Here is a 17,909-nt window from a genome sequence, read left to right on the forward strand (position 1 = left end):
GCATTATGAACTCTGGGGCAGTTTCTTAGCAACCTGCCCTTGTCACTAGTTTGGGGTCTCTTTAACTGGCAGCTAGGGCAGTGAAAGGCTCGTGCTTTTCTTTCCCACTGCTGCTCCTCTCCCCTTCCTTCCCTCTGCTTATCCTCCCATTAAGCATATTAGCTGCTTTGATGAAACTGGAATGGAACTATTGGTGCCGTGTTATTTTGTGTCGCATCATATTGTTTCCTCTGTTCCCTCTAGACTAGTACGTTCTTGCAGGTAAGAGAATGTTAATTACAAACTCCACTATAGCTGTCTAATACTGCAGTGCGCTGGCTAATCTGTACCTCTGTTCTCTTAGTATCAAAGCTGCTCACCTATGTGACCCAGGCCTCTACTGCTAAAAGCTTATAGAGAAATTTTCCTTTAGCTCAACTGGTCAGACCCTGTGCTTTTGGAGGACGAGTAGCTATCCAAGTTAATCACTGTTGCCATAAAGTTCACAATACCTGTGGTCATACTGACAAACATGAAGTTCCTAGGTAGCTGTCAACTTGTTATAACTTAGCTCTTGTAGGATGCATTGATACTATAAAATTGATACCTGTATTGTAGCAAGGATGCCACTGAACTGATGCTGTTGCTAGTAGAGATGGAGCTCGGTCTTCTGTACCACCATGTTATGAAAACATGACTGAGCGAGTTTTCATAACATGGTAGTAGAAATGCCTGAGCCCTGTCTGTAGTAGAGTTTACAGCATTGCTATCGCTGGGAATACAGGTACCAATAACTATTTTTCTTGTGTAGAAAAGGCTATATTTTACACAGTCCTTGGAAGATGCAGATATTAATAGTCACTGAGTTCAAATTTTAGCTCAAAGAATGTCTTTTCTCCTGTTCACTTGCTACTTTCTATTTTTGTTGTTTATCTTTAATTACCACTTAACAATGTGAAGTGTTCTTTTTTTGTTTTGAGATACAGATTGGATTGGCGGGGGGGAAAGCTATTCAAAATGGTATAGAACTGCATGGTTGTGCAATGAGGAAAATGAAGTCAATGATGAAGCATATTTTAGTTTATTTTTGTCCAGATAATGGAGTCTCTCAGCTCTGCTAAGGCTCATAAGTGTGAATCAGCAATGGAGGATGAAAGTGAAGATGACATTGAGTTTATCTGTGTAAGTAGATGTTGGCTCAATAACTATAGATACTTTTGCCAGTTAAATATATAAAATGTTTTAAGGTTTGAATATGCAGTGTTGATTATCTCTACTGTATGTTAAATAAAATATTGGTGTCATTTTAAAAACTCAAATTTTCAAAGCAGAAGAAAATAGCTTTAGTTTTCACTTTCAAAAAGCAGTCAACTTGAGCTGACATGCCTGTGTCAAGAGAATCTGTATTAAAAAGGGGGTTGGATTTGAGGCCCTAGTCCTGCAATGACATTGGGCAGGGGTGACTTTAGTGGGCTCTGCTGAGACACAATGAGCCTTGGCACACCTCATTACAGGTTGGGGCCCTAATGAGTTAACCACCTCTGCTAGAGCTGAATAGGAGAGTCGCAGAACAAAGCTAGTTTTTGTCAGACACGCATATGGATAGACTGTGGGTCATATTCTGATACCTTTAATGCAGTAGAATGGCATATTACTGCAAGAATAATCCACTGACGTCAAGGAGACTACTTGTGAAGTAAGGTGTGCAGCTCATTGTGTAATGGCACCAGAATCTCCCCCTGTGTTACCTGATAGAGACAAATAGGAGTAGAAGCCTAATAGCAGTTTAGTTAGGATGTGGAGTACTATTTAACACACACAGTGCAGAATGGATTATAGAATGCTGTCGTGTGGCTTCTGACTCAGAACCCTTCCTGTGACATCAGATTTTGTATGGGGGCCCAACTGGGCCACAGTAACTGGTTTTCTGTATATAAAAGCCGGGGCCCGCGTTTTGGGGTAGCAAGCAGGGCAGTTGACTAGGAGTCCATGCACAGGGGGCCCTGCAAAGCTACATTGCTCAGGCTTTCACTTCAGCCGCGGGCGGTGGAGCTCAGGGCCCTGGGCTTCAACCCCATGCAGTGCGGTGGTGGTTTCTGCCCTGGGCCCAAGTGAGTCTAATGCTGGCCCTGCTTGGCAGACCCCCCTGAAACCTGCTTGCGGCCTCCTAGGAGGCCCCAGACCCATGGTTGAGAACCACTGGTGTAGTTTGTGTGTGCATATTACTTACGGCTGTCAGAGCCTGACTACAGCTTTTAGAAACATGCATTGCTAAACTTATGAGGAAAGTGGAGCATGTATAATACTACATGGAAGTGGGCCTCAATCCTTTGTCAATGAAGGAATGCTATGATGGAAGGAAATATGGAAGAATGGAGGGACAACTTTCCTTTACAGGAGAACAACTTATGACCAGTCTTGTGCACACACAATAAGGAAATAGAGTACAGATTTGGGTATGCAGTAGATTCAAAGACTGTGTGAGGAAACTCTAAGTAAAACAGTAAACCCCACAACACTATAAAATAGATAGTATAGATCAGCAGTTCCCACCCCCATTTTAATGAGGTTGCCAGGGCTGGCTTAGACTTGCTGAGGTTCGGGGCGTAAGCCCGAACCCAACTGCCTGGGGCAGAAGCCTAAAACTGAGGACTTCAGCCCTGGGCGGTGGGGCTCAGATTACAGGCTCCCTGCCTGGGGCTGCAGCCTTTGGGCTTTGGCCCGTCCCCCGACCCACTGCCTGGGGTGGTGGGTCTTGTGCTTTGCCCCCCCCCACACCTGATGGGGCAGCAGGGCTCAGGTGAGCTTGGGTTTTGATCCCCCCCTCCTGGGGGTTGTAATTTTTGTTGTCAGAAGGGGGGTCACAGTGCAATGAAGTTTGAGAACCCCGGTGTAGATTTTAATGAGTCTGCTCTTTAGTGACCCTGGTCCTCACTTGTTTGAGGACATGGTCTCTGTGTGCACCTAGTAATGATGTTTAGTACTGAAGGACGCTGTCACTCAGAGCAGACAGGCAGGGACTGAGGTACCACACTAGGTGTCGTCTGTAGAGAATGAACGTTTTTTGCCTGTGCCATTACCCCCTGCCAGTTGTAAAAGTCCCAGAAAGGGGGATGGTTGTGGGGAGCCTTGAGTCCCAGCAGCTTGCGGGGAAGATTGGATAGTGTCCATGGATTTTAGTTCAGTTTGATCGTAAAGTACAAGGGGTTTGGTGCTGCAACTGATAAACACAGTGACAGCTGGGGCATGTGAAACCTGGACAACTGCTAGAGCAAGAGGGTCTGTCTGTCATCTCTTTCCCTTTTCCTCCTTATTAGTTAGGGTTGCCAACTTTCTAATCCCTGAAAACTGAACACTCCTGCCCCGCCCCTTTCCCTGAGGCCATGCCCCCTACCCTGCATCTTCCTCTGAGGCCCTGTCGCTCACGCTCCATCCCCGCCTCTGTTGCTCGTTCTCCCATCCCCCCTGGAATTCACCTGCTGTCTGCGGAGCTGGGCTGGGAGGAGCTGATGTGGAGCCTCCCCACCTGTCCAACTGGGACATGGCTGTGGTCAGTCCCCGGAGCAAGGGGCTGGGGTGAGGAAATTGGAGCACGGCGGGGGGGTCCCTGGAGCAAGGGGCTGGGGTGAAGAAATTGGGGCACAGCAGGGCGGGGTTGGAAAATTAGCAGGGGGGGAGGGATAGCTCAGTGGTTTGAGCATTGGCCTGCTAAACCCAGGGTTGTGAGTTCAATCCTTGAGGGGGCCACTTAGGGATCTGGGGCAAAACTTGGTCCTGCTAGTGAAGGCAAGGGGCTGGACTTGATGACCTTTCAAGGTCTCTTCCAGTTCTAGGAGATTGGTATATCTCCAATTATTACCTATTACCTTTATTACCTGGAGCAAGAGGCTGGGGTGGGGAAATCAGGGCACGGGGTGGGCATCAGTCCCTGGAGCAGGGAGTGGGGAAATTAGGGCACAGCGGTGTGTACATGAGAGTCAGTCCCTGGAGCAAGGGGTCAGGGTGGGGAAATTGGGGCACGGAGTGCAGGGGGTGGAGACAGGTTACAGACATTTTATTTTTATATATATATATATCCATATCCATATCCATCCCAGATGGCACTGGTACATACTTTGGAGCTCAGTCCGGGAGCCAGGCATTTCTCTCTGTCAGGCTGGGGGTGCAGGAGGAGCAACAGCTGCTAAGCAGAGGTGCTCCTCCAGGCTCCAGCAGCTGCTGCTGCTCTTCCTGCCCCCCTTCCTCCCTAGTGGCAGAGGCCAGTTACTGACGCTGCCAGTTTCCCTTTTCAACTGGACGTTTCTGTTTTCAACCTGGCAACTCTACTATTAGTGCAACACCTTTCTTCCTGCCTTTCTCCCAGAGAGGGCAAGCGTGACTGTTAGGTGTGAGAAGAGCATTTACTTGCCCTTTACACACTAGTGGTGGATCAAAGACTTTAACCTGGGCCCACTCTCCAGCAACGGGCCCAGGTTTCACGTACCTAATCTGCATTTGTGCTCACCCTCTCCTGCTTGAGCTTTCACAAGCTGATACATGAATTGGGTGTGGAGGACTTTTTTTTTTCTCCCCCTTTTCTTTCTAAAATAGGCTATCAGCTTGGTAAGCAGGCGTTGAGCTGTCTGCAGGTGCTTCTTTCTCCTGCTCCAGTCACCATCAGTAGATGCTCAGGCAAACCTTGCTCTCTATCAGGAAGTGACAGACAGCTTCACAAACTCTGAACTTGATCTAAAAAGTAAATAGTCAGTTGGAAAATAAGTTTAAAAGAACAGATTTGGGGTTACTTTTAAAAGGACTGTAGAATATGAAAAATAGGGGTGGTGACAGCAATCCTTTTAAAATATAGCATGTTATCCTGTATTTTCATTGGACTTGACTTAGATTGGCTGCTCATCAGAGACTTAATTTACAATGTGTAAATGTGGGGTTGTCTCCTGTTGAATAAATGTAAAGTATTTTAAAAAGTTGCAAGCACAGTTTCTGAAATTCTACTGTATGCATTTGTGTGGAAACTCTTCCTACTGCTCAAAGCACTGAATTAATACAAAATCATATGTACATTAGGGTGGATTGATTTAAATCAAAGCAATTTGAATCAGCAAATAGGGAACCTTGATTTAAATAATTTATTTTTTAAATCTTGTTTTTCATGTGTACTTTATTTTTTTGTTTTGTTTCATTTCTGAAGTTTCAAAGAAAGTCAAACCATTGAACTGGTGGAAGTCACTGGCTGAGCTCCTGGAACCAGAGTTTATTGAAGTACAAAACGAGCCTTTAACAGCAATAATCTCATCTGCATGTGCAGGGAGATGTTTTCTTCATTTCAGTTAGTTCAGCTAGTTCAGTTCAATGACTAGTTCATTCAAAGTTAAGAAACCAATTGGGAATTGAAGAAGTAGAAACGCTTGTTTTCCTCTTCCAAGTGTGACAAAGTTCCTCATCTACCTTGGTGGGTCCTGCACTTATTGGCGGATTTGTTCGCCTCACAGATTCACCCTGTAGGTCGGGAAACAGCCCAGAGAAAACTTCCCTTCTGGTAGGGGCCACAGTCCAGGTCAGTTTCTCCTGTGTTTGATCAGGAGTTGGGAGGTTTGGAGGGAACCCAAGCCCACCCTCTACTCCGGGTTCCAGCCCAGGGCCCTGTGCACTGCAGCTGTCTAGAGTGCCTCCTGGTAAAGTTGCACGACAGCTACAACTCCCTGGGCTGCTTCCCCATGGCCTCCTCCCAATACCTTCTTTGTCCTCACCACTGGACCTTCCTCCTGATGTCTGATAACGCTTGTAATTCTCAGTCCTCCAGCAGTATGCCTGCTCACTCTCAGCTTCTTGCACACCTCTTGCTCCCAGTTCCTCACATGCACTTCCTCTCCACTGGCTCCCTTTGGCCTGACTGGAGTGAGCCCTTTTATAGCATCAGAGGGGCCTTAATTAGAGTCAGGTGCTTAACAGCCTCACCTGACTCTTAGCAGGTTAATTGGAGTCAGGTGTTCTCATTAACCTGACGCAGCCCCTGCTCTGGTCACTCAGGGGACAGACACCTGCTTCTCCAGTGGCCAGTACTATACCTGCCTTTGACTCCTCTGCTGGCTGGATCCCCTGACACTTGCTCAGTGCATGGGGCTCTCCAGACCTCGTACTCCCCAGCGCGTACTTCAGGAGGTGAAGGCCGCTTTGCCACCCGCTGCTCGGGCCTACCTCGACTGGGTCCTGCGAGAGGGCACGCCCCGCCCACCCTCCATCCCTGGCCCTCCGGACCTTTTCATCGGGCCCCTGCCCCGTGGACCCAACTGGCCCCCCCTGCCCTTTCACCGTGAGCCGGCTGCACAATTTGCAGCCGGTTCGGTTCCAGACCGTGCCAAGGAAACATCTGTACACACTCGTGCTCCACACCCTTCTCTTCCTCACCCTCGCATCCCGCCTTGACACAAAGTGGCGGGACCTCCTGCTACCTCTCGAGGGTGAGGAGCCCCGGTGGGCCAGTCTGCACTCCACTTTGGTTCCGAGGCCCGCCAGCGATATCAGTTGGCGGCTCCTTCACGGGGCCATGAGCATGGGCATGTACTTGGCGTGGTTCACCCCTATCCCGGACACCTGCCCCTTCTGTGGCGTGAGGGAAACCCTGGTGCACGTTTATCTGGAGTGCGCCAGGTTGCAGCCCCTATTCTGGTTCCTCTTAGATATATTATTACATTTTTGGTTGCACTTTTTCCCTCACCTTTTCATTTACGCACTCCGCATCCGAGGCCCCACAAAATCACAGGACCTCCTTGTCAACTTCCTCTTGGCCCTGGCCAAACTGGCCATCTACAAAATCAGGGAGAGGAGGTTGGCCGATGGGATTTCCTGCGACTGTGGGGCCTATTTCCGCTCCTCAGTCCATTCACGCATCCGGGCAGAGTTCCTCTGGGCAGCGTCCGCTGGCTCCCTTGACACCTTCGAGGAGCAGTGGGCACTGTCTGGGGTTCTCTGCTCGGTGTCCCCGTTAGGTTCTCTACATTTAGCCTTTTGACCACACTCCTGTCCTGTTATTTCATTTGTTGTCCCCTGGGATTACTTGGTTTTCCAGGTCCTGTGGATCCTCCCCTTAGGCTGGGGGAGGTCATTTCCTCACTACCAATAAGACTACTCTGCTGTTCTCAACTGGCCTGGGTCTATCACACAAGCTATGAATAAAAAGGAGTGTGAAAGGATGAGATCCGCTAGTTGTAAAAATTTGAAGGACCCAGAACAACCAGTTAAATTATCTACAGATAATACATCCTTTGCTTAATAAATCATTATCTTGAGCAAAACAAGTTTTGTATTTAAATGTTTAACTATTAATTTATATTTTTAATTAAATATTTAAACATTTAATATTTTTATTTAAATAATTTTAATTATAGTGAGTTCTGGCTGTAGTACACATGGTCATAATTTCAAATTTAATTTTTAAATAGCCTTTTAAAAAGTTAATGTATTTAATTTAAATAAAAACTGATTTAAATAAAAACATCCCACTTTTATTTTCGTAATCATTGGATTTTTACCCACTCCGGTATAAAAACATTACAACCTGGCCCACTCCTCTCTTCTGGACAGTCACCAGTCTTTTGTAAATAGACCTGAATCCTGGGCCTCTTGTGCTTCTAAGCTACCCCAGGGTCTGGTAGTTACCGGTCACTGTTCCTAGCTCTGGGTGTCTCAGGTGCAATCCCAGGTGTAGACCCCATATCTGACACCCTTCTTGGGCAGTGGGACCCTGTGATCTGGCTGCCTTAGATCTCCAAATTAATGCCCTAGCCACCCATGGGCTTGCAGTTGCTTACGCTTGTTCCTCCAGAGTCATCCTGGCTGTGGAAGCTCTGGTTTCTTAAACTCATTAGGACAGTGTCACAGAAGGGCGAAGAACACAGGTTTAGCAAAGGAATTTCTTAACCAGAGACACTTTACTATTATTAAAGCATATTAGAGAGTTACTTATCTTGGGAAAACAACAAAATTTTGAAGGTACACCCTTCCTTAGTCTAGTCTCATCCCTCCTATGAGTCCTGGGTTTGATCAGCGTTTTTAGACTTGGTAGCTCTTCCTGCCTTTTGTGTCCTGAGGCTGGTCGTCTTGCATGTTGTGATGGTCTGGCCCCTTGCTCCAAGAAACACCCCTCTTTTAAAACAGTCTCTGTCCCTTTTTGCCCATGCGTTTCAGCTTGCAGAGAGTCATTCAAAGTCAGTGGCTCTACAGGTAGAAAACCCACTGTTCAACTAGGGAAAAGTCATTCAACGCTGATGGCCCTTGATGGTGCTCTCATTGTAAGACCTCTCTGAGGTATCCCATGCTTTAGCATGAGCAGGATAGGGTCTACAATAGCTTTGTCACGACCAAATTAGTTTTTTTCAATGCAAACTGAATGTCTTAATCCAACATGGAAGTTACGATGCAAAGTGAAGGGCACCATTAAGGTTACAATTAAAAATGTCATTCACGGAACAAAATGGAGTTGAAACTTTGACTTAGACATATCCCCAGTCTCTTTCACATAGTTCACTCTGCTTACAGAAAATAATGAAGTGCAGTTTGATTTGTGAAGGTTTTGTTTTGTTTTTCTTTTCAGTTGATGAAACCAATTATATATCTAAATTCTTGAAAAAGGAATAAAAACCTTTCAACTCCTCTTAAGGGCTTCTTGACAAAAACTATCTTTGCAAAGGGTAAGCACAGTAAATAAAAAAATTACATAGGACCTTAGAAGATGGAATAATTAAGCTATCTGTTTCATCTTTACCTTTTAGTTTAGAAGTTCTTTGAGCAAGTAGAGCCCTTGGTTTGGTGATGATCCTGCAAGGACTTATGAACATGTTTAATTTTCGAAGTACTCCTATGAAGCTCATCTTAAAGTTGAACTTGTATGTCAGTCTTGGCAGGATTGTGGCCTTTGCGTCTTGTGCAGCACCCCGTATAATTAACATCCTTGGACATTTCTATAAAATCAACTGTACGACATTAAATTATGACATTGTATGATCCTGTCTGAAAGAAATTGTCTGAATTTGTACAGTGCATACTGTAACTCTTCTGTGGGGTGTTGGGTTCTCTCCCCTTCTTTCTTTCTTCTTTGCTCTACAGTATGGTAGTTGGAACTGAAGTATGGAATCTGAATGAAAACTCGGGAAGACAGAATCCATAGAATTTACATATAGGTTTTCCAGAATCACAGGAAACTTGTGTACTCCAGAACAAACAGTGAGGTTGACCTTGCTCCTCTCTTTCAAATTCCTCCTCAAGCTTCGTTAACTTAATTGAGCCATCTTGTAGTGACCTCTACTCATGTCTTCTGAACTGGCTGATTTTTTTTTCTTCTCCAGTGAGATTTTTTTCAAATGCAGTGTGAGGCACACAACTCTTGTTGAAAGTCAATGGGAATTGAGGTCTAACTGCCACTTGGACCTTTGAAAATCTCCCCCTCAGAATAATATATTGGAACAAAAATAAAGAGGAACCAACAGGGGATGTACCTCTCAAAAGAGAATTTGTTCTGTAACAATTCCTCTTTGTTCCATAACAATTATTTATCTCTTACAGTGCTATGTCTAATTCTGACTATCAGTTTCTCTGAGCAAAAACTTATCTTCATTTATCTGTAAAGCATCGTGCATGCTTATTGTGCTGTAGAACTAATGAATTAATTCATGGACACAGTTTGAACAGCAAAGTAAAATAGGTTATTCAGGATGGAATATTCTTTTAAAAAATGGAACTCTATTCCAAATCATTCTAATAGGATAGTGACATAAAGAACCGGCAAACACTCACTTCTGAGGATAGTCCTACTGGACTCAGTATTTATAAGATGGGAAACTAAGAATATGAAGAATGAATAGCCAAAGTATATAAATACAATTATTTCTTTTAAAAGTACATCAAATAGTAGGTTCTTGAGAGTTAGTGAATCTGCTAAGGTCCTCAATTTCCCCCCTTAGGGGTCCTCAATTCCCCCCCCCCCCAACCAAAAAAAATAACCCAGTGGTCTGTGAAACACTTGTGGAGAGGTGGTTGGCTAGATGGTATTGGACCACCTCCTTGTTTCCATCTGCTGTGTCACTTGAGAAAATGTAATGTAATTATAAATGAAAATACATTACTAGCTCTGTTCTTCCAAGTAAACAGTTTCTAGTAATTTCTACAATTTGACAACAAAATCTCAGCCAGATTCTAAATCTTGGAAACAAGAAGTGATAATCTTGCAGACACTCCTGTGGAGGTAAGGAGTCAGGCGCAAGACTTGGAAGATAATCAAGAAAAGCAGTGAGACCTGCTGATGTGTTCATAAAGAAAATGGCTGCCTTCCCATGAGACCTTGAGTATTTGGATCATTATTCATATTCTTAGAATATAATTACAGATATTTTAGATTTTCTCCAGGGAAAAGATGCAAACAAGTGTTTTGTTAGTAAATGGCTTCCCAAGATCTAAAGATAAAGGTAATAATTGGAGATATACCAATCTCCTAGAACTGGAAGGGACCTCAAAAGGTCAAGTCTAGCCCTCTGCCTTCACTAGCAGGACCAAGTACTGATTTTTGCCCCAGATCCCTAAGTGGCCCCCTCAAGGATTGAACTCACAACCCTGGGTTTAGCAGGCCAATGCTCAAACTACTGAGCTATCCCTCCCCATATGTGGTAGACATACAACACATGGTTCTACCACATATGAAAAACCTAGCTGCTTGCTGAAGTATCTTTCATTCATTTTCAAAGGCTGTCTTTCCTATCCATTTGAATCACTATATACTGAATAGACAAACTCTCAAGTATTTGTCTTTCTGGATTTGAGTTGCACCACATGGATGGCAAGGAAAGCTTTGGTCCTGTGAGGAGCAAACTCTGGACTCAGACTGCCATTTTTATTCCTGACCAAACTCTGACAAGTACTGGGATTTTGTATGTACTACCCTAGAGAAAGCAGAAACACTAATAGATGCATCCATCCACAATCCTAGCCAGTCCCTTTGAAGAAGTAGACTTGAACTAAGTGGGAAATCTTCTTTTGCTATAAAATGGCGAGCACAAATAATCTGGTGGCAGTTTTGTAGTTTTACACTTGATTTTCAGTATACTTATAAAGTTTCTTATCATTGAAAAATAAGGATATGTCACAGATGCAAACTCTGTTCATGGATGTCAAAATTCAGTTCAATTCTATATTTATATTGTATATGTGTTTATAACTATATTCATAGCACAGTTAGGTTTTAGCATAAACTGGCACATGCTGTTTCTGAGGCATTAATTTGATGTATGTAAATGCATACATAGATACATTTTCCAAAAGGTTTGAAAAATTAGTAGACACCTGCTAGCCAGAGGCTGATACAAAATGGGAGGGACAGATGTGCAGATCTGAGGTTTTAGGGGAATGATGATGTGAAGCCCAACCCCACTATCCCAAAAGCTTCTTGAAAAGGAGGTGCTCTGGAATTGTTAGAGGCTGATCCAGGGCTGCATCTTTCTCACCACGTTCTGGCTAAGCAAAGTGCAGCTGAGTTTTTTTTCACTAATTAATTAGTTTTTTGTTAATTAAATTCTAATGTTCTGGGAAAAGCTATGAATAGCTAGAGACACACACTAGCTGCCTGGAGACTGAAAAGACAATCTTGCATCATTTCAGATACAGAAGCTCCAGACACTTTTAAAAAAAGATTGTAGATTCTGCAGAAATTAATGTTTGTGCTACATATATAGGTTTACTTATCCTATTCTGGCATGACTCAAACAATATGGGATACTGTAGACCACCGCATGTATGTCTATTATTCAGAATGTCAGACTACATGATCATAATGGTCCTTTTCCCTTAAAATCTATTAACGTTTTGTCACCACAAGGAAGACCTGGAGCTCTAGACTTAACTTTGAATGACCTTTTTTTAAACAATGGCATACTCCCTTTATTTAAGATATTGATTGCTGTTCCCGCATTGTACTTTGGAATTTTGTTCCTGTCCCCATCGTTAGTTCACTTATCATTCCTTGGCAGTCTGCATCTATGTGCTGGTTTGCGTTATGCCAAAGTTGTGCAGACTCACAATGGCAAGTCAGTTTTCTTTATGGGATAGAGATCTACCACGATGGGCAGTCGGCAAGTGCCATTCTTTCTAGAATCCTCACTTCTGAGTGTAAAAACGTACTGGTGTCCAATCCAGTTCCTTCTTACATCTGATAAAGATTTAATAAAACAAATGAAGAAAACTTTTTCTATTCATTAGCTTATGTAATGCCTTTTGTGTACATAGACATATGTCAGGATACAGGACATATATTACTTCTGTCTACATAGTGCTGATTATGTATGAAAAAACTATTGGGGCGCAACTGTTTGATACTATTTCCTGTGTTAAGTCTTTAATGCTCAAGAAGGAATCTGTGGTAATGCTTTGTTCCCTGAGTGTTGATCTCTTAACTTTTCTGATAGAAGCATTTGTTTTGTGGGCTGAGTGTCACTTTGTATAGTGAGATCTAGCATTCCATCTCTTGATAATAGACTGATGCCCAAGTACAGTTGGAGAAATAGGGTGGGATATTTGTTTCACTGACATGGTATTCCTTAAAGCATGTGAACGTGGTAAACCAAAAACCAATGAAAAAGAACGTAACAGAAAGTTGGGTGGTGAGGAGACAAATAGAAAGAGTGGTAAATAAAATGAACAATTTCAAGTTGATTACACCGTTTGACTTTTATATATAGAAGAAGCAATGGAAAAGAGGAAGACCAAGAGAGAATTGTGGGCCGCAGGGTGCTAAGTAAAAAGATTTTATCACAGAATGTGTTTGAGAAACCCATTAATAGCATTTCTGAACACACCATGAAATAACTGGCCAGTGTATCCATATATGTGATATACTAGATCCCAATATATTAATGTATAGAAATTTAACTTCAAGAAAAACAACCATGCTTTTTTAAACCTTTTTTAGGAAGGGCCTTCAAGACCTGTGCTTGATTGCATTGACCTTGTCAGTAGTGATGATGAAGAACCTAGCAGCAGCTCTAATGTCCATGTGAGTATGTTATAATATTTCATTCTTGGACATTATCAGTTGAAATAATTTTTCCAAAAGAAACCCAGAACTGATTTTGTATCTTTCTTTATGTAGAATTTTAATAGTTTAGACTCCGTGTTGGTGTATAAACCAAAGCAAACGTGTGTAAGGTGATTTGCAGTCACAGCTGTCTTTTGTGGAGTTAATAAATACTAATCTTTGGAATGTCATTACACTCAACTAACTGCAGGAGTATTGTGAATCACATTAATTTTAGTAGCGTCTGCTAATATGTGGTCATTCCCTATATGAAAATGTTTTTACTCCATAGTCCAGACTGCAATATTTTCTCCTGACTGGTTGTAGGCCTAGTACGCTGGTGCTATGCAAATAATAATACCGTGTCTTCCATAACTCATTCATAGAACCCCATTGTAAAGCAACCTGATCCGTCCTTCCCCCATGGTTGCTGATATTTTCTTTAAAAAGAGGTGCTGATTATTTGGATTGTTTAATGTATTTTGCTAGTTTAAAAACAAAAAGAAAAAAATACATTTTGTTGTGCTTTATCTAAATTTCCTTTGCCATCATTACTGCTGTTCCAAGATACTTATGTGCAAAATGGAATAAATCCCATCTTATTATACCTAATTCTTGATTTATTCAATTGGTCCATAGTCCAGTTTTTGCAGCATCAATCCCTTATATGGGAATATTTTGTCAAACCCTGAAGTATGACATTTAACAAACCGAACAGGAAGTAAAACTTGATTATAAGGATGAACCTTTTGTTTGCAAAAGTGTGTTAGTGTGATCAGTAATAAGAGGAAGGGAAGCTTACAAAAGTACAAGAAAAGGCTTTGCTGAAAAACGATGTTTTTTCCAATGTCTCAGTGCGGAGATGGTCTCTCTAATGTGGAAATTGTTTTCCTTCAATTCATATTAAGCTTGACAGCTGAGTTGGGGCACCTACTCTCTCTGTGGAGGACATGGTTGATTGGCTTTGATCTTCTGTTTGAGTGCTTAGTCAAGGAGCAAAGCGAGGCCTCATCTATACTTAAAAATTAGATCAACCTAGCTATAGTATTTTTCACAGCCCTGAGCACTGTAGTTAGGTTGACTTAATCCTCAGTGTGGCTAGATCAATGGAGGAATTCTTCCATCAACCTAGCTGCCACATCTCAGAGACGCGGATTAACTACATAGATGGAAAACCCCTTTCTGTTCATGTATCAATCATCTATACTACAATGGCACAATTGCAGAGCTGTGGCTATGCCGCCCAACCAGTTGTAATGTAGATATATCCTGAGTTACTGAAATCTTCATCTACAACTCTGTAGAAACTGAGTAAATGGTATGTTTGAGAGAAGGAGGGCAAGTCCATTAGCACAAGCAGCATGAATAACTGAAGCATCTCCAAAAATGCTAAATACACTGTGGCTTCTGGCTCAGATTCATGTATTTTGGTGAAGTACTTTGTAGAACCACAACATACTGTGAATCTCATTTGACTATATCTTAGGTAAGGCGTTTAAGTAACATGCTGTAAAGAGCATGAAATGTTGTTAAGTCTACATCTGTAAAAGACTTTGCACATGGCAAATGTACACCTTGTTTATTATTTGTGTAAATAAAAATCTTACTAGCAGAAAGGAAAATGGTTGTACCGTAACAGATTCTAATGCTAAATTGTCCTTAAACTTTGTTAGTACATTTCAGTTTCAACACTTAAGTTTGCAGTTTAGTCTATTGCACTTTAGGGACTGCTGCATTGAATCTTACCCAAGCCATTTCCTTGCAGTGCTTACTCTGTGATGTGGTCTTTAATCTCCAGAGAGATGTTTTTTGGTGTAAATACATTGTATATATGTTTAAGTGAATTGCAGTGTGTGACCAGGGTCCTGGGGGGGCGGGAGGGACACTGAGAATGCTCAATTAGGGCAAACTGCAAAGAATGGGACAGACAATCCCTCAAAACTGGTGGTTATTTTAATACTTAAATTCAAGCCAGCGACAAAACAACTTCTACAGCCTTACTGGTTACACAGAAGCCAAAACACAGCTTCCTTAAAGCAACCCAGCCTTGGGTACCCACCCAGACAGCCAAGTCAAATATGATGGAGATTATTGAAAATCTTGTTCATCATATGAAAAGTTCTACCAATCCCAAAGGTTTGGGGACACTGCCTCCCAGGTTAATGAATACTTCACATTTTACCCAAATACATGCTTACAGCCAATTTTTATTTATTAAACCAAAATTTATTAAAAAAGAAAATAGGGAGAATATTCGTTAAAAGATCATTATAAATACAGACATAAGTATAGTTCTGAGATCAGTTTCGTAGCAATGCTGAGCTTTGGAGTTGCAAAGAGTTCTTAGTCCTAGGGCTGCCAACTTTGGTTGGATGAATTCCTGGAGATTTCATCACATGACATAATCTTTAATTAAAGAGTCATTTTTAATTCTTGGGGACTCCAGGATAATCCTGGAGGGTTGGCAACCAAAATTATTCCATAGGTTTAGTCCAATTTCCAATACCAGAGTGCTCCAAATGAAGTTGGAGACCACAGTTTTGCAACTCATGCTCCCCCTGATGAAGCATAAACAGATTTGAGATGAAAGGATCAGGTCCCAAGGGTCCTTTATACAGTTCTTGGGCAGTACAGAGTCCTTGGGTGAAGAATAGGTTTTTCAAGAAACCTCCTGTTTCCTAAACATCACTGGTAATCTAACTACATGGATAACTATCTTATGTTAATCCATTAAGCAGTTTATAGACAGTTTACCATAAACTTTAAAGAGACATATAGACAATGACATTATTTCATCCAAGTTTCATCTAAATGTTAATATTTCCTTTTGATCTCTGCATTAACAGAATTCAGCCTTAGACAGGAACTGTTTGGTTACATTGTTAACCTTTAACAAGATATAGGAAAACATAATAATTGTAGTCGTATGTCTATCTTAAAATTCTTTAACAATGCAAGTTTACATTTAAAAGCTCTAACCTATTTAACATGGAATGGCCCTAATTACTATTCACATACTTTTCTAACATGTCTTTAAAGGTTGAATCTGGGTCAGTTAGTCTGCAAGTTGCTTAACCCTTTCTGTCCATGTGTCACACACTGATTATGGGTTAAAAGGGTAACAAGTGAGTAGGGGCATCCTCGTCCCTGCTCAGAGTTCCCCGTGGAGAGACTGAGGTAAACACCCAGGAACTCCTGGGCTCAGCCCTTCCTGTATGGTGTGAGTCTTGCTCACGTAGGGGCTGAGAGGGAAAGTCAGGGTGGGTGGGTATGAGGATAAAGTTAATTGGGGCAGAGACTCAGATCTTTTGGTCACTCGGTTCAGCTGGGGTACTGTGCAAATAGAGAAATTCCCCTACTATGGTGGAACAAATCCCCCACTTACATGTGGGTTTCATGTGTGTATAGTCTGTAGGGTTCCATTGTTGAAGCCGAACTTAGTGTCCAGGAAGTTGATGCTGATGTGGGAGTGTTCTAGAGAGTTCGATGGATGGGTGGTGGTTGTTGAAGATGTGGTGGAAATATACGAGGGAGTTTAGGTCATCTCTCCAGAGGATGGAAATTTCACTGATGTATCTGTCATATCATTGGTTTAGTAGTGCATATTTCCAGAAATTCTTCCTCAATGTGACCCATGAAGAGGCTGGCACATCAGGGAGCCATCCTAGTATCCATGGCTGTTCCCAGGGTTTAGACAAAGTGTTTGTTGTTGAATGTAAAGTTGTTATGGGTGAGGATGAAATGGCGATGTTTGGGGTGGATATAGGAGTGTTGTCCATTATCTTGTAGGTATTCGAGGCAGGTAGCAGTTCCCTCCCAGAGGGAGGTATTGGTATATAGAGAGGTGACGTCCATGGTGCAAGGGTGGTTTTTTGAAGGAGGTTGTTAATATTGCAGCTTTTCTGGAGGAAGTCGGGTGCATCCTGGAGGAAACTGGCCTTTTGTGTGCTGAGTGTTTTGAGGATGGTTTCTGAGAGTCTTGATATTCCTACAGTGTGACTGCTGTGGTCAGATATGGTGGGTCTTCCTGGGTTCCCTTGTTTAGGTGTCTTGGGAAGTAGAAAGGTCCTTGGGGCGGGTTCGTTGGGGGTGGAGGGGGGTGAGATTGTAGAGTTTCTCCTGAAGTTGTTTGGGGTAGGATTTGATGATACCCTTAAATTCCTCTGTGAATAGTGGTGTGGAGTCTTCTCTGAGGTTTTTATTAGTAGGTGATGTCTAGAGAGTTTTGGACCAACCACAAAAAGATATTACCTCATCCACCTTGTGTCTCTGAAATCTTGGTACCAAAATGATTAGAACACTCGATAAAAAATATAGATTTTTTTTTTTTTAGACAAATAATGTTTAAACTATCTCTCTAAAATCCCTTACAATTCCTCTTACTGTTGAGCTGAAGGCAAAAGTACCCTATTTGCTGCTGCTTCTATGAATGATTTTTCACCTTCTTGAAACGGGAAGTATTTACTTCTAGTTTCTGATTTGTTTTAGTCTTTGTTGTTAGTTTTTTTGCCAGTATAATGAAGTAAAAAGATGAAAGAATTGACCTCTTAAGGAGAAGCAAGAGAACCTGTTGCCTCTTCACGGTATCATGTCTGTACTTCTGGTCCTGGCTGACTTCATTCAACTCGGGTGTTGGCAACAGTGCTCTCAAACTAAAATTGTCCTTTCCAGGGCTCTGGCCAGTTTAGGGGAGGGCAAGCATCACCAATACTAATTTGGGGTAAACTCTTTATTTTACAGAAATTACAAGTGCTCCTAAGTTGATAAGACCAGTCACAAGGTAGCTCATACAAACTTAAATTGGTGTCTCTGCACTGAATTATGTTCTTGTGCCTGGATACCACCTCTGTGTGACTGCGCTTATACCTTTTTACTA

General features: G+C 42.4%; 1 protein-coding gene across 6 annotated transcripts in view; it reads left to right on the forward strand.

Moving 5' to 3' along the window:
* ZNF451 (zinc finger protein 451) overlaps positions 1-17,909 on the forward strand; it is a 76,739-nt gene that overhangs the window by 297 nt on the left and 58,533 nt on the right. For 2 of the 6 annotated variants that reach the window (XM_045009611.1, XM_045009613.1), the window contains exons 1-3: positions 12-261; positions 1,075-1,161; positions 12,929-13,012. In XM_045009611.1, the coding sequence (XP_044865546.1) occupies positions 1,078-1,161; positions 12,929-13,012 (168 nt within the window). In that variant the 5' untranslated portion in view covers positions 12-261; positions 1,075-1,077. Of the gene's footprint in view, positions 1-11; positions 262-1,059; positions 1,162-12,928; positions 13,013-17,909 lie in introns of those variants that run through there. The other 4 variants (XM_045009609.1, XM_045009610.1, XM_045009608.1 and 1 more) reach the window with 3 other exon arrangements.

Source organism: Mauremys mutica, chromosome 3 (genome assembly GCF_020497125.1).
Source record: "Mauremys mutica isolate MM-2020 ecotype Southern chromosome 3, ASM2049712v1, whole genome shotgun sequence".
Lineage (NCBI taxonomy): Eukaryota > Metazoa > Chordata > Testudines > Geoemydidae > Mauremys > Mauremys mutica.